Genomic DNA, 24,135 nt, shown 5'->3' on the forward strand with positions numbered 1-24,135 from the left:
TTTTTCTCGAATACAAAGTGAAATTTTTAAAATAAACTTTGATTTAAATCTCAAATAGTCCTAAAAATTCTGTCATGAATCCAAATGTATGAAGTTCAGTCTAATTCCAATGGTATTCAAAATATGTTCCAATTTTGAATTGGTGCCTTTGTCTCAGATTTGCTAATGTGTCAGAACCTGGAGTGTGACAGTGTGCTAAGAGTCTTTTGATATATCACATTGATATAATCCAATAACGTTCTTGTCTGAATTCACTATAATTCCAAACCAATGTTCCAGTCCAAGAATATTATTGATGAGCACTTTGTATTTTCAGTGAATAATAATTTGAATAAATAAATCCACTAAAATTAAAAACCGAACACAACAATTAGACTGATTCTGCTTCAGGATGTTGAGGCAAGAATGAATAATTTTATATAAACAAGATTATTTAGCCCTCCACTTAACCTAGTTTACAGTTACCATTTTCTGAAAATACTCTGTAATTTTATGGAATTTTCCATTTTAGAAGATTCTGAGGTCAGAATCAAGACATTATCTTTTAACTCAGAGTCAGGTAAATATATTTACATTAATAATGATCTGAATATTTAATCCACATTCATAGATAAATATTAGCTAAGTATTATGTTGTTCACAAAATAAATGTCCCTGGTCAGGTACACATTTAACTTGAATTTGGATAAAGTCAAGAACTAAATACAGATAATATAATATATAATCATTAAGAAAAGTCAGCAAATAGCACAAAATAAATGTACATAAAATAGATATAAAATTCACTTCAAATGATTATCTAGACACTAAATTGAGGTAAGCAAAAATATGTAGTAAATATAACATTCTGTATACGTTATAAAATGGCTGATTTTAGCATGGAGAAGCATGAGCATATTGGTGCACTGCCTAATGTGAGCTAAGCTAAATTGGCAGCAAACTTTTTATTCTCCAGTACAATAGAAGAAGGGGCATATTGTTTAACTACCATCCATCCTTACATGATGCATTTGTACAAACCACACCATTAAACTTAAGCAATAAAATATACCATTTATAATGGTTATAAGTAATTGACTCCAAACGATTTTCAAGCCATTATAGGGATGTTTCAATTCTTTGGAGTTTTGAACTTCTTGGACACAGTTTTTATTGACAAACACCTCATTAGTGTAATTAAGCAAAAACACTTGAGGTAGACAGTTAAATTAAGTTGGTATGTTTTGTACTCATATGTAGATGACATTCTTTATAAAACATTTTTTTAACCTTGTGGGTGAGGGAAGTTTTGCCAAAATCCTTGTTAGCATGGTTAAACAAAAACCCACTTGAGGCAGGCAGATGCAATTGGGTAGGTATATTATTATGCATATGTATATGATCTGATTATATTTTTTATGCCATCGTACCAAATTTGGACATTTAAAAAAAATAGAAATTTTTGGGACTTTGACTTTTTTGGTCTGCAGTACACTATACATGTTTTACAAAGACAAATCTAGTTATTTAATCTTTTGTTAATATTTTTATTTTCTAATTGAATTAGGCATCCCCAGCTTTAAAGTACATTTCAGAGGTCTGACGGGTGAGGGTGTTAAAGTTTTAATGTGTTTATACTAATTGCTTTTTTTTTGTATTACGTTGCTCACTTACACTTACTAGTTGTTAATGTTACAGTTCCATGCAAGGACTTTTATTGACATTGTTTATTCAACAATCAAGAGAACTTCTGCAAGAAATTTTTTCTCTATCACTCCACCATCACACATGCATTTTCATCATATTTTGCCTTTGTTTAATACAAGGAGCTAGACTTCTTTTTACCAGATGTTATACAATATGATTTTTATGTCATAAATACCAATAGTTTTGTTCATTCAGTCCTTCACATACATTCATACATACATCACAATGCTCTTACGGTATGGAACTATTCCTGTATTTTCCCATGGAACTTCTTGAAATTTGGTAGACATTATTGAGATCACATGAACATGGTTCTTTTGCAATGCCCCCCTCCCCCCCAATGAGTTTTCACATCCTTGGCTTATGCTCTGTCCATCTTTTGTCCATTAACATTTGGTCATCTGGATCGGAACTTTGGAGAGATTTTCATTAAACTTTGGCCAAGTATATATTATTGCTAATGGTGTGTCTGGTACTATTGCCTCAGCATTAGGTTAATTTTTGTAATTTTTAATCCTGCCTGTAGTCTAACTTTCGAACTGCTAAAGATATTTTAAAGAAAATGTGCCCAAATACACATCCTGACTAGACAGTGTGTTGATTAACATAGACATGCCTTAAGATGAGGGCACAGCAAGGAAAAATGTAATTCTAAGACTTGTATACATGTCTGGGGTGCAACATTTGAACCACTGAAGATATTTCAATGAAACACTGAGCAAGTATATATCATGATTAGATGGTATGTTGCTTAACACATGACCTCTGCCTCAAGGCGAAGGTCTGCAGAGAAAATACAACTTGGACTTACCAAGATTGCAACTTTTGAACCCTTGAGGTACTTTGAAGAAATTTTAACCACTTATATATGATGAATAGATATCATGTTAGATAAACAGCCATGGCTCCTGCTTCAGGGTCAAGGTCACAGCTGGGGGAAAACTATAAATCAACAGCTTCAGTCAATGTATGGTTATGACTTTAGAACCAGTATAAATATTTGAATGAAACTTCACCCTAGTATATAACAGACTAAGGAAGATATATATATATATATATATATATATATATATATATATATATATATATATATATATATATATACACACACACACACACACACACACACACAGAGTTATGACCCTTTATGGTGTTAAATATATATATACCATACATGATTATTCTAAACTTGTGGGTACAAATAATCCCATAGATTTGATGAATGGCCTTGAAACTTTGCAGGCATTGACATCATGTGAACTTGTGCATATGGTCCAAGGTTTGTCAATCCTTATTGGTATATTCTTGGTGTTAAATATTAATAAATGTAATTCTTGCAAGTGGAAATAGTCCCACAGCTATATCAAACTGCCATGTAAACTTACATTATTGACATCATTTTAACATATGTATACCCTTTTGTTGTTCTTCTCCATTGTGATCTTTTGTGTTCATAACATACATTCCTTCAGAGTTGTCATTCTTTTCTATCTGCAGTACTCATTCAAACAGAAGGGTGGGAGCATCCCTGTCATATGGCCTGTGGACATGTTTCCAGTTTTTTTTTCCTGATCAGATATTTACTAGTACATATACATATATATGGAATTATTTGTACCCACAAGTTTAGAATAATCATGTATGCTATATATATTTAACACCATAAAGGGCTATAACTCTGTAAAAGGTATTGGAAGCTTGATGACAGAACCATAAAATAGTGAGATTTTTAAAACTCTCTTTTTCAACTAAAATACATTTATTGATCTAAAAGGAGTAATTGAAAATTTCAGTAAACACAAAAAATTTATAAATCAGTGTGGATACTTTATTTTGTAGATATGTATGTTTACACTTAAAAACATTGGGTCATCATAGTTAACTCTCATTACAACAATATTCATATTAACATAATGTTTTTATTGTAAGGAGTTTTTTAAAAAGATTTACGAAAATAATTTTGATATTAGTATGAAGCATGGAATTTTATTCTTGCTAATTCTTCTCAGCTGGTTTGAAAAGGTTAGACATGGGAGATCACTCCTAAATTTAAGTGTCGTTTTTACAGCAAACATAACATGGACAAAATGGCTGAAAAAAATTAGTCTTTTAATGTTCATTGAATGTATTTATCATCTCATCTTCATATATAATGTTATGTTCAACTTGAAACAACATTCACCCTGATCTGCTGGTGCATAATGTGCTGACAGATCTTGGTCTTATTTCGTTCTACTGATTACTCCTAACAAACTGCATAGATCTAGATCTGGGTCTGTGTTCTACAGACTGCTACTAACAAACTGAATGGACCATGATCTAGGTCTGTGTTTTTTTGCAGTTGGATAGGACATATGCAGTTATATACTGCATTGGTGTCATTATTGTAGTCCATGTTCTCAGCATGAAGAATCTGTATTTAGATTTCTGTATTAAAAGTTTGAAATATGTATTTAGAGCCTGAGATGGTACAAAATGACACAGTTGAAGTGTTTGACAATGTGTTTTGTTGAACCCTTGTCTTTTTAAGCTTGTAGTATTGAGTGACGACTTTATGTCAGTTCTTTGTTTCCTTAGATTCCTCAAGATCATACTTCTGTCCTGTACACTTTCCAGGTCAGTTGGATGCTGGCTTTACTATATACCTGTATGTAATACTGACCCAACAATACTACAGTGCCCTTTCAGTTTATATGACCATTCCTGCAGTATAATTTTAGATCTCTTTCAAACGTTATGCTGTAATGTCTTGTAAGTCATTTGATTTGACATGTAATATACCATGAATCAATCACACAAAATATGAGCTGTCAGTGCAAAGTGTCAGGATGTGATTTGCTATGCTGTATGTACTGCAGAGAGATCATATTTCATCATGCCGTAACTTGAATCTTACCCTGTTATCCTTTTAACTAAAATGTATGAAACTCATTTTTAACTAAAATGTATGAAACTCATGTAAATTCACTGTTTTCTTCAACCAGGTTCATAAAATAGAGAAGTAATGCAATTTATTGATCTGAAATTGAGATCCATCAGTCATAAATTTGCATAAATGTCAGTTTGCTGTTTTAAAGTTTAGGTACCTTGCTTTTAAAAGGCAAGTAATTCTTTGACGTTTTTGTATTTCTAAACTCTGAATTCATTTATTTTTGTGATAACAATTTCTTTGCTTTTATTGGTACTGAATTTCATGGATTGGATTGGAAGCTCTATTCTTTGCACAGAAGAATCACATTGGGTATACAAATTCTTGTTTTTTGCAACAGCTGAATTCCAGCATGTCATGAGAAGTGGTTAAAGGAGGCAGGATCCACAGTGGTTCATTAGTTAGTATGCCAGACTCACAACTGAAGTGGTGTGGGTTCAAATCCTACCATTGGATTAGCCACATCAGCTACCACAGTGAGTCCTAGGGCAAGGCACTTTGCTCCAGTTACCTCAATGCTAAATAACCTGTTTAACATACTGTGTTGCTGTGCCATCAAACACAAGGCAAACTTTTGATGTTGAAAGTATGCTACTCAAAAGAAATGAAGGTTATTTTTGAGCAGCTTAGGAGTGCCTCTGTTGGGGCCCTGAATAGCCAAGTAGTCTAAGACAGTTACAGATTACTCGTTTTCTCACCACAGTCTACATGAGTTTAAATTTTGGCTTGACTGAAGCGAGAATTTAAGAAAGCTTGACAGTAACTTCCCATGGGTCAGTGGTTCTTCTCTGGTTCTTCCTCCACTAGGTATACTGGCCACCGTATATAGCCTATTTTGTGCTGAAAAATGGCATTAAACCCATAAAACCTAATTAGTTTATTCTCCTTTTAGAACTGAGGTACATGTATTTTAGTAGATTCTCTAGATGACAACTTTGACAGCTCTTAAACAGTGATGTATACATTGGATATTTCAAGTGTATGGGGACATCTGACCACTGACAGTATATAGATACTTTTGTGGTGCTAGCCAATATTTTTTCCCCCCAGTAAATATGTAGGCCTTGACTTTTTTTGAAGTTTGTTTATATTTAAAGTCTATTTTTGTTGACACTGGCACCCAGTTGGAATTTTGTGTGCATTTGTTGGTTTCAGGTGGAAAGAATGGTCAGATATTACCTGGGGCACTGTGGCTGGTATATTCATATTAAATTCAGTGTATAAAAATGAATTAAAACTGTTGTTAAAGGATCAGGACCAGTCATTTTGTGTGCTGAAAAATGCACACAAAATTGATATTTCATGTGAGAAAGATTTTTAAAATGTAGAGATAGCATTTTTTGAATTAGCTTTAAATATAAAATCATCAACTTCATTATTGTGTATAGACCTTCAAATATGGCAACCTTTTTCATGCCACACCAATGTTCTATGAATTGGCTTACTGTGTTATCCATGGCTTTCTGTGGAGGGCATCCTGAAGTCTACACATCATTGACACAACAGAAAAATGTTGTGATTTGGGTCATGATGGGTGATGTATATACATCACCCATCATGACCCAAATCTCAACATTTTTCTGTTCCTGTTAACATTGTTGGATTTTACAGGTTAAAAAGGTTTTAGTTTTAACATCAGTGAGATCAGTATCAAGTTCAGTTTTCACTTTTTGCCATCAAAATTTGAAAGAGTTCAGTCCCTATTGACTTTGAACTTTGCCCATTTATCATTAATTTAATATAGGCTTAATAATTATTTTTGAATGACTTTCTGTATTGTAACCAAATTTAGTATGGTATAAGATATGTAGAAGACCTAAATTATTTTCATTCATACCATCTTCTGTCAAAATCTGATTTAGTTATGACCCTTGTTTGACCTAGAATTGTAGCTGTATATATTTAACCAGTTTCTCCATTTGTACAATATTGGCAGGTACACCATGTTTGTATAGACACATTTCTAGTTCTATCTAAAGATGGGCCTTGGAAATGTTCATTATTTGGGTATCATATGATAGCCTTTAATAATCCTATTGTTTGATGATTTTTTTTAGAATAGTGAAGGCCTTGATTCTTTATTAGTAATATAAAACTTGAATTTTCATTTGCTGCTTGGATATCATAGAAGAAAAGTGTACTTTTGAGAATAGCACACAAAATCATATATATATATATATATATATATATATATATATATATATATATATATATATATATATATATAGATAGATACATACATACATATACATATATATAAATATATATATATATATATATATATATATATATATATATATATATATATATATATATATATATATATATATATATATATATGCATACATACATACATATACATACACACACACACATACATATATACATACAAGATCCTCTTGCCTGTAGATGAGGTTTCCAAAAAATGCAGCAAAAGAAAAATGGGTTTTCGCCTTTATATTTCATAAAGAATTTTGAGCAAGTGGCAAATAATATTTCTAGTCCCGCTAAATATTCACAATGGATTGTTTCCTTCCTTGCATACAACATGAAATGTGCTGATCCTTTAACATGTCTTTGTTGTGCTATGTGCAAACTGTATTGTATAAGAAAAAAAATCTGTAACTGTGAATGCTTAAAAGGAAAGTGACACATTTATATAGACTAATGAGAAAGTTATTACTGATCAGGGCTGGAGAATTATTTTTTTAAAAGAACATTTTGCTGAAATTGGTATTCCCTCAAAATAAGTGTGGAGAAGCAATCCAGATATTTATTTGATACCTAGTTTGCCTCTAATGACAGTAGAAGAGCAAATTTACTACTTCCAACATAGGTGTAGGAGTCTGTCTATATATATATATATATATATATATATATATATATATATATATATATATATATATATATATATATAAAGAGCAGGCTAACTGTGTCTCAACCATTGTTTCTTCCTCGGAGATCTAGGCCATAGTTTGGAGCAAGTTTCACGCACTTACTCAATGTGGAGGGACTAAGAGGTCTAACATTGTATATATTTATATTATTGGTACATTCTTGGTCAAGCATTTTCATTTAGCTTCTGTCCACAAAGGTTGTATTTTTAACTGTATATGTTGTTATTCTGGAAATCATTAAACTTGGTGAGGGAGTACATCTTGATGTGTATCATACCATCATCACAAACATAGGTCACTGTGACCCATATATTTTCTTCACTGACTTTGGTTAAATATTATTGCAAGTTTATGTTCAAGTATTGTTCATTCTAGAAGCTTGTGCTAGATAATTGTATGCAATCCCTGTTAGCATTACAAACATACGTTAAAAGATGGCCATTATGACCCTCAGTTCACACAGGCTTTTACTCGCTTTGTACATATTGCAAAAGCAGTTCATTACGGCCCATATTTTAGACTTCACTGACTTGGATTAAATTTAAGCTTATTATAGTACCTCAGCTTTGATATTATAGAAAAGAGTGTTCTTATCTACTGCTTTATGATTTTATGCTTTGTCACAAGAGACTATTAAAAACTTTGTAAAGGCTAGCTATGTTATCATTGATTACAAAACATTTGGAAAGGTAAAAATTACTTTCCTGTTGGATTGTCATGAGATAGCCAGATTGGAATCCTTGTGTTGTACAATTTCTATCATAATTTCAAAATTTAGTTGTAATCTAGACCTACTTTTGTTGCATTCTTTGTTCACGCAGATTAATGCCATGGAATAAGTTTTCAGTTTCCTAAATATATATAGCATAATATGAGTTATTACTTTCAGGCAGTAACACATGAAAACCAACATTCTTATCACAGTTGTTGCTGCATTCTTACTTGCCTTTGTGTGCTCATTAGAGATCAAATCAGTTTTGCAGAAAAAAAGGTTTTCATATGAACAAAGTCTAGTTTAGTTTTTGTATTTCTGATTGTTCATTTGGGATATATCCTGCTAGTCTTCTTAAATTAAAGTGGTTGGAGATTTTATATTCAGATTGAAGCATTTAGTCTAAGTTATTGGTGCTCAGATAGGTAGTACATTTATGTGCACGTCATAGTGGGTGTTGTTTTGTGCTTGAAATCAATAAATAAAACAAATAAAATGTGGCAGACCTGGATCTGTGGCATTTGCTGTTGGTAAATATGACATGTTGAAGAGATAATCACTTGGAATAAGATTGTGTTTGTTGATCATACTAAAAGGTCTTGGTAAGATCTATGTCAGCATCTCTTTGTAGCCCAGATGTGTTAGTATCAAGATTCTTAAAGGTGGAAGAAATGGGAAAAATTTGCATGAAACCACCATCTTTCGATGGAGACCCCAGTTGCATGCTGACTTTTGCAGAGTTGTGAAGCAAGTGTATCAGCACTACACTTTCCAGTCCCAGTTATGTCAGGGATTTTTTCTATGCAGTTCAGAATAATATGCACTTATTTCAAATTACAATTGATCTGTCAGATTTGTACTTTAAACAAATGTAAAAATTATGTAAATAATTTTAACATCATTGCAAAACTAAAACAATATTTTATTGATATCCAATTACAATTTATTACAGATAAGTTCAGCTCTATAGGAAAGCTTTTTTAGAAAGACCTTTGAAAGAATTTGATGTTTCAGATGCTTTAATTTTGGAAATTTTTAAGCTTTTCTGCAACTTTTCACAAAATTGTATGTACACTGACAGATCAGGCATTTACTGAAATATAACCAAATTTTGATTTTGTAAACTGCATAATGCCTTAATCATAATCTGTGTTGAACATGGCATTTGGAAAATGTAAGGGACATTATAATAGTTTTTCCATTTTTGTAATATAGCTCATTGGTTCAAGTGGTACATGTAACCCTTCTGAGATAACACCACATGTTCTCCATTACAAAGCATATAGACCTAAGTGAACACTGCTTGTATATAACTTTGAAAATACAAGGAAGGTAATGTATTTGTTGCTAGATTTACACTTGCTACATCACCTATCATTCAATTTTGCACTCATTCATTTTGTCACATTTATTGTAAGCAGCAATTTATTTCATGGTTAATTGAATTTCATTTTGGATTCGTTTAACCCGACAACTTAAAAAAGTTATCATACAGGTATTATTACACGTAGTAAGTACACATGATAAACCCAAAAATCACTTTATTTAGGCTCCGATGGAGATGAATTGGCTCTAAGGGAAGTCAAAAGTTTCCCCACAGACAGTCTTTTACGGAGAAAATTCTCCACTTCTACTTTCAACCTTCTCAGACGAACAAAATCCTCGTTAAAACTTTTACGAGACAAGGGTTCATCATGTAAGTAAATTACCAGTAGGCCACTTTATCATCCTTGACCATCCTGCTGAGGAATGACTATCCATTTCTGAATGAATATTGACTCTCAGACATTTAAGGAATGCATCTCTATTGAAATGTCCCTCTCTGTAGTATTCCTGTAGATGTAGGAATTTTGTGATACTACATACAGATTGTAAAGCCTTCTTGTGTATAGATTGGTTACTTTCAATAACCAGAAAAGAATTTCTAATGTACTCCTAAACTGTAGTTTGAAAATTGTGAAAATACCTTCATTAGCTTTTAGCTTGATATCATGGTCTTTGACACCATTTCAAAATCTATAATCTTGGGCTTAAGACATGTTGAACCTCATCAACTGCAGATCTTTGGTTTTTAAAAAAATGAAATATTGGTGGATGTACATGTTTTATTCTTTATGCCTGCCCTATTCACTCTTAGCATCATGCTTACTTATATCACTAGAAATCTAAAGCTGTTATTGTTATGAAAAGCAAGTAATTCTGTTATCTAACAATGTGTATGCTATTCACAAGGGCATGATGCCAATTGACCCTTTGGCAAGGCAGTGGCCATAATGTGATTGAGCAGTCAGTGTGAAGCATGCTTGAGCCATGTATATTTGACCTATATAATATCAAGTGACTGTGCCATTTTCTATGTGGAGCACTGTTGAAATGGTGATAGACGAATGCAGAAGATTTTTGCTGTCCAGGGATATTCAAGATCAGCAACCACGTTAAATCTTTTTTTTTAAATGTATGAATTAACCTGAAAAAAACAGACTTTTTGTGCAAATATATTAAATGATTTTTACTTGTTTATAATTTGAATTGTTGCAAGCCTAAGAAAAAGGAAAAAATAGCAAAACTGAATACATGAACACAAACAAGTTCACATACACAGACACAAAAATTCTTTCTTTCTTTCTTTCTTTCTTTCTTTCTTTCTTTCTGTTGGCATATGGATATATACAAGTCTATAATAATAATAAGATCAGTAATGAATGTCATTTAAACTTTTTGATTTCTTAATAAACTGTTCAACAATTCACATTTGGCTTACATACACTAACACCACAAGTTTGCATATTGTAGAATCTGTTCATCACAGCCTGTAGTGGGTTTTTCATGTGAGTTTAAAGAACACTTTTGCATACATACTTAACACTGAAGTATAGCTCATTGTCATTATTCTTTGCATCCACAGCAGTGGATTTCAAAGTGCAGGAATAATCATTTTCAAACAGTCAAGTGAATTAATTGGGGCATGGTTATCTGCTATTTGCCAAAGGGTCGATTGTAGCCTTTCCTGTCTGAGTCTTTTCAGGATTCTGTGCTCTTTAGGTCGATTGCCTTGTGCAACTCACTTTTTATTTAATTAATACTCATTTATTTGCAGCCTCTGTGGGCTCAGGTATGTAGAAAATACCTGGTGCACCCTATTGCATGTCATAATATAAGGGAGACAACCTTTTTGCCTGTCAAGCACCCCATGATGATGATGTTCTAGCTGAAAAGTCTTTGACCTTTTTGAAAGAATGTGGTTTATATAATAAATTTGAAATCATATTTTAAGGATTTTGTTTTGATTTTTTTTTTTTTTGGTATGCTGATATGCCATCAAACCCCATACACACACACACACACACACACACACACACACACACACACACACACACACATATGCGCACACACACACATATACATACATACATAGATACATACATGTACATACATACATTCATGCATGCATGTGCACAGACATGCACATGCACCTAAACACACACACACACACACACACACACACTCACTCCTTCTTGTATCTGAGGGGTGCCTTAGCTCTTAATACCAACCTTGTCTTGTTGGTTTTTACTTTGACTTTTAGTGCTTGTATCCATAATATTATAAAATCAGCATTCCTGATCATTCAAATTAAGGTGTTTTAATAGATTTCTTAATGTGTGTTACAAAGAAATTAAGGTGTTTTAATAGATTTCTTAATGTGTGTTACAAAGAAATTAAGGTGTTTTAATAGATTTCTTAATGTGTGTTACAAAGAAATTAAGGTGTCTTAATAGAATTCTTAATGTGTGTTACAAAGAAATTAAGGTGTTTTAATAGAATTCTTAATGTGTGTTAAAAGAAATTCCATATTTTTGTTCTTCCTTGATTTCTTAGTACAATTACCATATAAGTACATACAGAGGCCAAGTTTATTTATATTATGTGACTCAGATCTGTGTGTTGTATATACAGATGCAAAATATTGGAAGTTGAACATGTAAGCTAGGTTTGCTTCTGAATTTAGATACTCGAGCACAAATAGATAAGGATTTATTATTTCTTTGTACTTTGAATGTGATTGAAATGATTGAAGAAGATGGAGATAAATATTATTTTAACAAGACACACAAAAGATTAGTTAATTAGCTGATTCATGATACATTTGGTAAAGAAAATGTGTAAAAATTTTTAATGTTATGAACCTTAATGCTAACACAGTGTCAAAATCGACAAGTCAACAATCAGCATTTAGTGCTCGGGTGTCCTCAGTTATCCTTCAGAATGTGTATAGCATTTGCTTATGTATTATGAGTGTGCACCCAACTGCATACAGCACTGACACAGAGCTGTCACCAATTTATTATGTTGGCTGTTCTCAGATCAATACTTAATATGCAGCAATGATATAAAATGATCATTTCATTATACCATTTATACGATTTGGCTTCCTTTTTACCTAGTTGTTTTGTAGCACTGCAAATTCTGGGAGATATCAGAAATAAAATTACTGGGTCCACCTTCTGTCTCGTATAAAATAATGAAAAAGAAAAATTGTCCTACAGTTGTTATAGTCACAATAACGGTCCTGTGGGGAAAAAAACAAGACAAAAGTCAACAAAAAGTATATGGAACCTTTGGAAATTGTAAATGGGCCATACAGGATTTTAGTTGCAAAATACTGATCTTAATAACTGTGTTATAATGAAAAAAAAATGAACTCAACCAACATAACTTTTTTTATATATATGTGATGAAAGAGGTCTGTGACCATCAACTTGTGCAGATGATAATTTTTGTAAATACTTGTTAGCTATCATTTTATGGGCATTGAGTACTTTGATACATTGTATATGTTGACCCTTACACAGGGATAGATATTCAGCTAAAAGAAGTACAAGAAAATACACAATGCCCAATACATTTTTTGTGATTTGTTTTTGGGTGACTCTTACAGTAGCTATGTAAAAATGACATTTTTAAGAAAGTTAAATACTCCAGCATTTCACTAGTAACATGCAGTTGGATGTGAGTTTGAGATTTTTAATACACTGGCAAATGCAATAGTCTTCAATGCAAGTATTTATAGATTGTTCCCTCATTATAAAGCACTTCCTTGTAGTGTGGTAACTTGTAAAATATGGGTAAGGTTATGGATCCCACTATATAAAATAAATTCATAATATTAAACATACCTCAACATAAAGCAGCCTCACTTATAATATGGTACATTTTCATGGCTACCCTAAAGAGCATTATGGTGAGTGATCACTGTATAGCATATGTACCCACTTTTAAGTCGAGTCAAACTACAAACAACAAAGATCCTGAACTGCCATAGCATAAAGCACCTACAGATCAGGCATCTGTGTTGTTTGTTCTACTGATTACTCCTAACAAACTGCACAGACCCAGATCTGCCAGCACATTATGTGATGGCAGATCTGGACTGTGCAGTATTATAAACAAGTATATACAGTTATATAATTGTACTTAATTTTTAAAACTGAGCAATAGATGAATCTTACCATGTTCAAGCTTAGAAGTCCACTTAGTTTTTAAAGCTTTGCTTTGACTAGAAAAAAAAAGAAAGATTCATAGTTAAAATTTGACAAATGTTTCATGTACTGATTTGGAATACAAATATAATTGAATGAATTTCATAGTCTATATAATGTTCTTTTATAATGCTGTCATCAGATTATTGAGTCATATATAGCTATAATTTAATTTTTGCATGGTAAATTTAAGTTTGCTGTATCCATGTGATATTTGCATGCACGCATGATTTTGACAGTTTACAAGTTATTGTTTTTACAAATCTTATTGGAGTTTTAATTAAGGATTCTGATTATCACCATGCTTTTCAAAGAAAAGGTGGGACCATCCTGATTTGTGTATATTTTTAATATTTTTAACTGGCAACACTTGTTCTGTTCAAATGATCAGGCACAGTTTGTAAATGTGCAATATGGTTTCATAATTTTGATCCAGCCAGGAGTGAGTGGTGCATAGATAGCATTTGTATCTAATCACATATACATTTTGTAGGGAGTTCATGATTTGTATAGCTCCACTCAGGTCATACTTCACCTTTCAATACAGAATTTGAGCTTTTTTTTTGGGTTTGATTGCATGGGTGTGATTTGAACATAGTATAACAGTTTTGCAAGCAGAATTCATCCCCTGGGGATGTGACTGTAAGGGGTGGAGCTTTGGGATGTTACACTTGTGTAAAAATTTATAATGTTTGGGGAAGTAATAAACTGGAAAAAGTCTGGGGATGACAATGTTTCTGCGCAGACTTCTAGTTTAAGTTGCCATTTTGGCATTCCTTGACATTTTTTATTTATATCTTGAGCAATGTGTTCATCTGTATGATGTATTTTATCCATTCTCATTATATCTTAGTTACAGTGTTAAACTACAGTAGATTTAGGTCTATGAGTAAACAATTTTTTATATTTCAGTTGAAAGTATTATTGACATAAAATTCACTTTCATGATTTCATTTTGAATGTTAATACAGAATATTTCAGATGATCATTAATTGCTTGAGACCAAGTTTTGTGCATGATTATACTTGTCATTGAGTATTACAGGACCTTTCACTTGCTGTGTTAGAAAATAAATATTTTTATTCCTTCAGATGAGTATAGGTCATATGAAATATGTTTTATGTATTTATTATCTCCTGACATCATAGAGATATTCAGGAAAAAAATAAACTGAATGTCTCAAAGCAAACCAGTTGCACAAACGTTTTGTGATAACATTGAATTTCATTCAGGTACCTACATATGTAAAATTTTGAGGTTATGTGTACATGAAAATTCATTTTGTAAAGAAATTTTGATGAAGTACATTGACATGCCTAATTGTTAAATAAAATTTGCTTTTGATGTTTTGAATTCTGTTGCAGAAGGATGCAGATACATTTATTATTGCCTACAAACACCTAAATGTTTCTGAATTTGCAATATTTTGGGAAGTGATCATTATGAACAGCTACAATTTCCAGTTGGGATTGGAAGTGTGAGCCCCAGTATTGCACTGAAGTAAATGGGAAGTTTTAGTGGTTGTTGTTATACTTTCTTAATGAGTATATAAATAATTAAAAGTATTCTGCAGGCACAACAAGAAGAAAGAAAGACTCATCAGAGAGTGGAGACGATGAACCACTATTGCAGAACCAAAGCAAGAGACCACAAATATGTAAGGTTTTTCCTGTTTTATGATTTGATATCGAATGTTGATAACATAATGTTGACAGATATAAGTGTTTCATTGACTTAGCTTTTAGAATCATGTTTCACATTGATATAATATATAGCAAAATCAGAGGAGCTACATCACTGAGTAACTTGTTTTGTCAGTTATGTGGTAATTTGAATATGAAACTTGAGTTGATTAGACAAGAGTATGAAAATTATGAAAAAATCTGGCATTTGTGTATTGTTATCTTTGTACTTTTTAAAAAAAGTGCATACATACATGAATACCTAATACCAATGACTTCTGCTACAGTGTTAATGCTAGACACCTGAAACCTGGGTCGATGATAGTCAAATGAGTGTAGATTATGGCACCACTTTTGGAATTTTGATCCTTCCCTGTGAGTTTGGGGTGGGGTGTTGTGTGGACTTTGATTTTGAATAACTCCTGTGTTCTTTATCTCACTGTTTTGAGAATTGGTATATTTAGTCAATGAATCAAGTATCGTAAGATATCAAACTGACATGTCTGTGACCTACCCAAGGTATTTTCCTCTTCCCTTCCCCTGGGGTATTTCCCTCCTCCCCTTCCCCTTTTAGGACTTAGCCCTTGGGTCACAGCAGGCATTGCTATGCAAATAAAGTTCCTTATATATTTTATTTCATTTATCTAAATTGTTTATGAACTCTAGTACATTAGGTATAAGTCCAGCTGCACCAAGGCTATCTAATGGTAGGCACTAACTTGGACACATCATGAAAAACAGTTCAGCATAAGTAATGTTGTATTTTCTTTAAGTAGTTGGTTTTGAATGAAATCAATGGAAGTTCTAGTGCTGGCCAAATCACATCTTGTAGCTTTATTGTCAGAAGCAAAAGCTAAGAGGTTGAGCTCAATAACAATTTTATTTTGAGGTTTTAATGCTGCTTTCTATTGAATACAAGTAAGATTCTTTACTAAGCAGTAAATATGAGGAAACAAACATTTTAAATGATTTTCTTAGTTACTACATGCAGTAACATTTAGTGAAACAGTACATTTAGATATAGCAAAGGTTGAATCTGTTTAATGAAGTTGCTTTGTATGTAACTGTAGCAACATTTAAACATAACATTGAAGTTTCATTGCACTTGCACCAGAGTATAAATTATCTTACAAGTGTGCAGTTTAAGTGGAATGTTATATACCATATATTCCCTAAGTAACGTCCCCAGGGGCATTACATTTTCCAAATGTGGAGCATATATTAGAGTACAATAATGAAAGCCAAAGTTAGTCTCTTGATGTACTCTTATAATGACTTCATGTACATCTAGAGGTCTTTCTGCCACTGAATTCATCACTATAAATACCAGCTCAGTTAAAATGATCAATCAATCAACACAGTTTGTCACTCAGTAACTTGTTGAAGTGGGACCAGTACATCTTTGATCAAAACAACTGGAATACAAACTTTCAGACGAAATTGGTAGACTTATAATGAACAAAGCTGCAGTATTCTCAAGATTGAGACACAGTGAATTTTAAAGCCCTAAAGATGTATTTAACACCGTAGTCTTTCAATATGCACTACGAAATTACTCATTTATATACTTATTCAGATGCATACAGTAATAAGCTATGAATGCATCCAGGATGCTATGTTATGATAATAGTGTGTTCACCACAGATTTTCCATTTCATTTTGTTCAGCTTAGACATTACTGAAATCACCACCCTATTGCCACTTACAGGGCATGAAAAAAACAACACCCCACATTTATACAGTCATGTAGATCCCATGATCAATTCCAACACTTGGGGACTTAGCCTCTGGGTTACAACATAACAAACCATTGTGATCAGCACCCTAAGACGATTTATATTCCTGATCGGCATAAAAGGATAAAATGTACTTGGTATACATGCAACTAACATCAACTCTAGGTCAATCATTGTGTGTGATGTGATTTGGATTTTTAACGTAGTTTTAACAATTTTTCAGTCATATCGCTATGATGTCTGCAGTGTGGCAATTTATATTGATGTCTGGCACTGGGGCATCATGCCGCAGACATGTAGCATGATGTCCCACCCAGTCACATTATCCTGACACCAGACAGACCAGTCCTAACGCTAACTTCTTAATGCTGAGCACCAAGCGAGGCAGCTGTTGATAACATTTTTGTAAGTCTTTGGTATGACTTGGCCGGGGATCGAACCCACAACCTCCTGCATCCGAGACTGATGCTCTAACCACTAGGCCATGGGAGCGGTCAGGTCAATCGTTACCTTGGGAGTCATGGTTGTTTTGTTGTGTCATACTTATAGTCCAAGGTTTCATGGGTTTAATAACCATCAATACCAGCCCTGGTCACCTTCCTCAGCATGGAAAATAAGGCAAACTTCCATTTCTTTAGTATGATATATCCACTGCTGTGCTGGAAGTGATGTTAAAAAGCAATCAGCCAATCCATCTTACCATATCTACTCGCTTATAAGTTGAGTCCAACTACAAAATTGCACACACCTAGTCTGCTGTTGCAAAATGCACTGGCAGTTCTGAATTGATGAAGTTTATTAGAAGTAATCAGTAGAACAAACAACATAGACCCTGATCTCCAGGGCAAATCAGAATCCTTTTTTGTTATTTGCAGTTTGCCTTGACTTGTAAGCAAGTAAATAAGGTACCTCATGGGACTTGGCCCTTGGGTGAAAACTTTAAGAATTTTAACAATATACACTGGATATATTTACTGAGCATGAAAAGACGAATGTATACATCCAGTTGGCATTAACCCTAGTGTCCATCCTTGCCCTCAAGAACTTCAGCAGATGAATGCACATACCCAACTGACCACTCCGGTGGCCTAGTGGTAAGAGCATCCACCTCGGATGTGGGAGGTCGCAGGTTCAAACCTCAACTAAGTCATACCAAAGGCTTATAAAAATGGTACTAACAACTGCCTCACTAGGTGCTCAGCATTAAGAGGTTAGTGTTAGGACTGGTTGGCCTGGTGTCAGGATACTGTGTCTGGGTGGGACATGATGCTACTTGTCTGCAGCATGATACCCCAGTGCTAGACATCACTATAAGCTTTCACAGACTTGCACTGCAGACATTGTAGCGATATGACTGAAATTTTTTTAAAGCTACATTAAAAATCCAAATTCTACACATGCACATACCCAACTAAAATTTGGCCCTTGAGCAGTGCTTGCCCTCAAGGACTTTTCCGGGGGCCCCAAGTGGCTAAAGGGTCTAAAGCGCTCACTGTAATGGATCACTGCCATCTCAGCTCTGTCTGTGTGGGTTCAAGTCTCAGATTTGGTCAATATGTGTATGTGAGAAAGCTTGACGGTAGCTTCTCGTGGGTCAGTGGTTCTTTCTTGGGTTTTCCTGGGTTCTTCCTCTGCCATTTATACTAGCCACCATGTATAGCCTATCTTGTGCTGAAAAATGGCGTTAAACCCTACAACAACAACAACAACAAGGAATTTTCCAAGAGCCCCATACATGGAGGTAGAGCTTAAAACAGCACAGGGATGCATGTTTTACACACAAAGAATTCTGATATAATTCAGCTTCTTTCATTAACCAATCATTACAGATACTTTGCCTTTAAGCATTAAGATTTAACTCATAACCTGGTTTTTAAGGCCAGGAGAGCTTAAGGCATGGTCCATCCTGCATTGTTATTTACAGTTTCAAGTTACCAGAAACTATGGGACATATTCCAATGAAACTTGGAAGTGACAATTATGTACAGAGGCCTTCAAAATGATTACAAAATGATGCCTATCTGCTATTGGATGTGACTACTGCAACTAAAATTATAACATTTAACCAAATTTTTACAGATGATACTGGGGACTCCCAAGTGGCAGAGTGGTGTAAAGCTCTCACCATTATGGATCACTGCTATCTCATATCTATCTGCGTGGGTTCGAGTCTCAGGCTCAGCCAATGTGGGTACATGAGAAAGCTTGCCAGTAGCTTCTCTTGGGTCCGTGATTCTTTCCTGGGTTTTCCTAGGTTCTTCCTCCACCATTTATACTGGCCACCATGTATAGCCTATCTTGTGCTGAAAAATGGTGTTGAACCCTACAACAACAATATGTGATACTGTGCTGCCATCAAATGTAATTGCCATTACTAAAAAAAACGAAACTTGTTCTAAAATGGCACTGAACAGAATTAGACCCAGTTTGATAGGAATCATTCTTTCATAAAGGCTTTTAAAATCAGCACAAATGTTGCTGACAGGCAAACAAACGTAGTTGCCATTACTACAAATAGAGAATCCTCTAAACAGCTTCTCATTAACTTCTTTGCAGAATTTGACCAAAATTTTTACAGAGTCCATCCTGACATGAAGGCCTTTCAAATTCATACAAATGATCCTGAGCTACCACCAAATATGGCTGCCATTACTAAAAATAGAAAATCCTTTGAATAACTTTCTTTTCAGAACAGAAATGAACAAAATTTGGCATAAAGCAGTCTGTCATAAAGACCATTTAGATTTTTGCAAATGATACTGACAGAAAAAGTTTTAAACAACGTTTTATGAAAAACTGGCTCAGCAGGGTTGGATCTGATTTAAAGAGATATAATCTGACCTGCAACCCTGTTCAGAATTGAAACAGAAATGTTCCAGAATCTGAGAGGGTATTTTTGAATAGTAATGATTTCCCGAAATGGAACAAACTTTCACGGTAACTTTTTAAGTCTTGTTCTGAGACAGTGCATACCTATTATTAGGTCTAGATGCATAAATTATGCTCTGTTGTTTCCTCCAATTCATAAAATATAGATACATGTAGGTCCACTTTGACCATAAGAATGATAGCAAATTTTAGTTTTCTTAAAAATTATCTGAAATATATCCTTTTTGTTTCGCAACTGTTTTTCTATGGTACATGGTATTCATCAACTTTACTGTGGAGTGCATTTTGCATTTCATGTTGAATAACTGACGTTTGCATGACACTGATAGTCTGCAAGTTAGATTCAGTAGTTAGAAAGAAAAAGCTAGAGAAGTTTTTGTACTGATGTACCTTTTATACCCATACCTGTGTTCCTATATATAAAAAATTAACCAAGTGATATCCAACAAAACAATTTTGTTGAATTTTTGTCAACAAAATAAGGATTACCAAATGTTCACCAAATTTCCTTATATTTTTGAATACTGGAATGATTGGGATCTGTGAAATTGAAAGCAACATAGAATAAAGACCTTTCAGTTTTATACAGATAATTGTACAAATGATGTCAATCTGCCATCACTTATGATTGCTGTTACTAGCAATGGATAAAACTTTAAATAACTCATCACACTCTTAAACAGAATTTGACCAAATCTGATGACATCCTGTTTTGAAGGCTTTGTAAATTTTTATGAATTATGCCCATCTGCAGTTGAATATGGTCAAACAAAAATCAGCAAAATTTGACAAAATAGTCTGTATAGTTTATATGTACTAGGCTGATCTGTCATCAAATAGAACAAACAAAACGACCAAATTTGACCAGATTTGATAAAAAGCGTCTTTTAGTTTTACACAGATGATGCTGAGCTGCTGTTTAGTATAGCCAGTGATTCTTACTACAGCCAGATATTCTCACTACAGCCAGTGATTCTTACTACAGCCAGCCATTCTCGCTACAACCAGCCATTCTCACTACAGCCATTCTCGCTACAGCCAGTTATTCTTACTGCAGCCAGCCATTCTCACTACAACCAGTGATTCTTATTACAGCCAGTGATTCTTATTATATCCAGTGATTCTTTCTTCAGCCAGTGATCCTTACTACAGCCAGTGATTCTTACTACAGCCAGTGATTGTTACTTAAACTTGAAAAAACCTTTAATTTCTTTTTTTTTTCGAAACCCAGACAAAATAGGTTGATAGAATATCACAGCATCTTGGGATGAGGCTTTTCAAGTTTGCACAGTTGATGCTCATCTGCCATCAACATGGTGGCCATTACTAACCAATATAAAAACATTTATATGTCAGAAAGCATCATACTGACAGATTTTTTGGCCAATTATCCTTGCAGTAGGTTAGATGCCAGCCAGGTTAGTGATTTGGGGACTTGTATACAGATGGGAAATGTTAATTGTTTTTGTGTTGATTCATTTGGCATTTTACATTATGAAATGAACAGCTTTCATCATTAAAGTTATTATGATCAATTTCTTCCTTTTTAAATCCAGCTTCTTGAATGCAGTATGAGAGAAGCTAAACTCTTAGTTTTTTTTTTTTGCAGTGGGTGTCCAAGTCCTTCCAGTTTCCACTTCTGACCAGTCACCAAAGTCTCCAACAGCCAGTGAAATTCTTCTCTCAGGTGATGAGGCATCTCCAGGGGAAGGAAAGAGTTCAACTAAAAAGCAGTGGCACTTGTCACGTAAAGAACAGTCATCAGAAAAGAAGACAGTGTTGCCACCTCAAGGAAATTGGAATGTGGCAAAGACATCACAATGGCAATATCCAGAGAACTGGGTGATAACTGATTTTCAGGAGCTACAGCAGCTTGATGACTTCCTTTATAAAAAGGTACAGGATCTGAAGAGGGGACAAATATTTAAGATTCTTTCCTGCAGTTTTGTAAGATTTTGGATTCATTCAGATTTCTAGAAAATGTCTGTCAAATTGAGATACCCTACCTTTAGAATGCATCTTTTATGGGCAGATTTGATTGGTCAGGACTATAATATGTGTATGTAAAGCATGCATCATGAAAGTTGCAAGTGAATCAAAATAAACACAAGACAAGTTGATTACATATTTTGGGAATTTAAGAAGCACTCGTGTGACATTAGTATTAAGCAAGCCCATTGGGTCTAATATGCATACATGCCAACCACTACGGTTTTGGTATAATCATTATGCTTTTTTTCACTAAATTATGCCTTACGCATAAACATATATGGATCTCACGATTTCGGTATATCCACCTTCCAAAAAAATCAATAATTTGTTTTCTCGTTTTTATTAACATCCCATTAATCCCACAGACTGTATTCTAGAAAAGACAGCTTCTACATAACTACGATAAGAGTATGCTTGTCCATGGACTAAAATGCACTTTCCTAAAAGTATTATGTTCTGTTTATATCAGCTATCCTATTTCCAAGAAACATGCTGGTTCTGCTTTCAAACTTTTGATCTCGGATTCTAAATTATGGCAGCTGTATGGCTTAGTGAGGAGAGAACAGACTGGTTTTCTAATTTTTAATCTTTACTTGCAGATTCTTTGTTCTAATTTATATTTGGTACAGAACCAGTCTATAGGTATTTGGCACTAAAAAGTCTAATTTATTTTAGTTGATGCATGTGTTAGAGCAAAAATATTTTCTTTCAAATAATTTCACAGATGGTTACAAAAAGACTAAAACTAAACGAAACAACAAAATAACAGAATCCTCCAAAGATGAAGACATGAATGACCTAATACAGTGTTCCATTCAAGGGCAACATCACATCCATTGCAGGTTGTGTGGAAAGAATTTTAATATTTGGAGCTAAAAGTCTTCAGATGGATTCTAGTTGATGTGTGTGTTAGAGCACAAATAGTTTTTCCAATAATTTCACAGATGGATCAGAAAAAGACAAAAAACCAAATCCTCCAAATATTCAAAGATGAATACATGAATGGCATAAAACAGCATTCCATTCAAGTTAGCATCATGTCCATTGCAGGCTGTGCGGAAGCGATTTTAATATTGGTCATGGTGGTAAATTTGATGTGGAGAAACTTTTGAAAACAAAGAAACACATTGAATTAGCTCGTCTTACAAACTCCAATACTAAGGTAACTTCATCTTTACAGCAGAACTCAAGTGCGTACATGAATGTTATAAATGCAGAGGTGTTATTTACTGAGTTCTTAATAGAACACAAACTATCCCTAGCAATAACAGACCACGTTGGTCCTTTATTCAAACAGATGTTTCCTGATTCCAAAATTGCTGAAAAATGTGCTTGTGCAAGAACAAATCATCTAATATTGTTCAGTGTTTAGCCAAAGATACTTCACTTAAAATTGCAGAAGCCGTGTAAATTGGGCCGTTTAGTATTGCCACAGACAGGAGTAGTTATTATGATGACAAAAAGTTGTACCCAGTATGTGTTATATACTTTGACAGTGAAAAGGGCAAAGTCATGAGTGTTCTTTTTTCATTATCAGAATTAACAATAAATTCCACTGGAGAAAACAATTTTGATTTACTTCATAATGCTTTGAAGAAACATGACATAAGTTGGCAGAACTATATGGGGTTTGCAGCTGATAATGCATTAGTGATGACTGGAATTCAAAAAGGAGTTGCATCCTATATTTTTAAAATGTCTCCATCAGTGTACATAACAGGTTGTCCCTGTCATTTGATGCACCTTGCTGCTGGAAAGGCTGCTGATAAATTAGAAGTATATATTGGTCATTTGTTAATAGATATATATAATTATTTGGAGAAAAGTAGTAAAAGGAAACAAGCTCTAAAGTTGTTACAAGATCAGTTGGATCATGAAGACTATAAAGTTATAAAGCATGTGTGTACAAGATGGTTATCCCTGGGCAAATGTATTAGCCATTTACTTGAACTTTGGACAGCACTACAAGCTTTCTTTCAAAAGTGAATCTGCACAGAGAAACCGGGTGGTGGTGGGGAAATGGAATTTTTATTTGAGAAGTCTATATCTATCCAGCTTGAGGGCCTCCAGGCTCA

General features: G+C 33.8%; 1 protein-coding gene across 1 annotated transcript in view; it reads left to right on the forward strand.

Annotated features, from left to right (window-relative positions):
- LOC149801912 (unconventional myosin-IXb-like) overlaps positions 1 to 24,135 on the forward strand; it is a 333,412-nt gene that overhangs the window by 207,370 nt on the left and 101,907 nt on the right. Inside the window, exons 31-33 of the mRNA XM_089956299.1 lie at positions 9,774 to 9,920; positions 15,335 to 15,418; positions 21,678 to 21,964. Of these exons, the coding sequence (XP_089812425.1) occupies positions 9,774 to 9,920; positions 15,335 to 15,418; positions 21,678 to 21,964 (518 nt within the window). The remainder of the gene's footprint in view (positions 1 to 9,773; positions 9,921 to 15,334; positions 15,419 to 21,677; positions 21,965 to 24,135) is intronic.

This window comes from Sinohyriopsis cumingii, chromosome 4 (assembly GCF_028554795.1).
Source record: "Sinohyriopsis cumingii isolate HCF-2022 chromosome 4, ASM2855479v2, whole genome shotgun sequence".
Classification (NCBI taxonomy): domain Eukaryota; kingdom Metazoa; phylum Mollusca; class Bivalvia; order Unionida; family Unionidae; genus Sinohyriopsis; species Sinohyriopsis cumingii.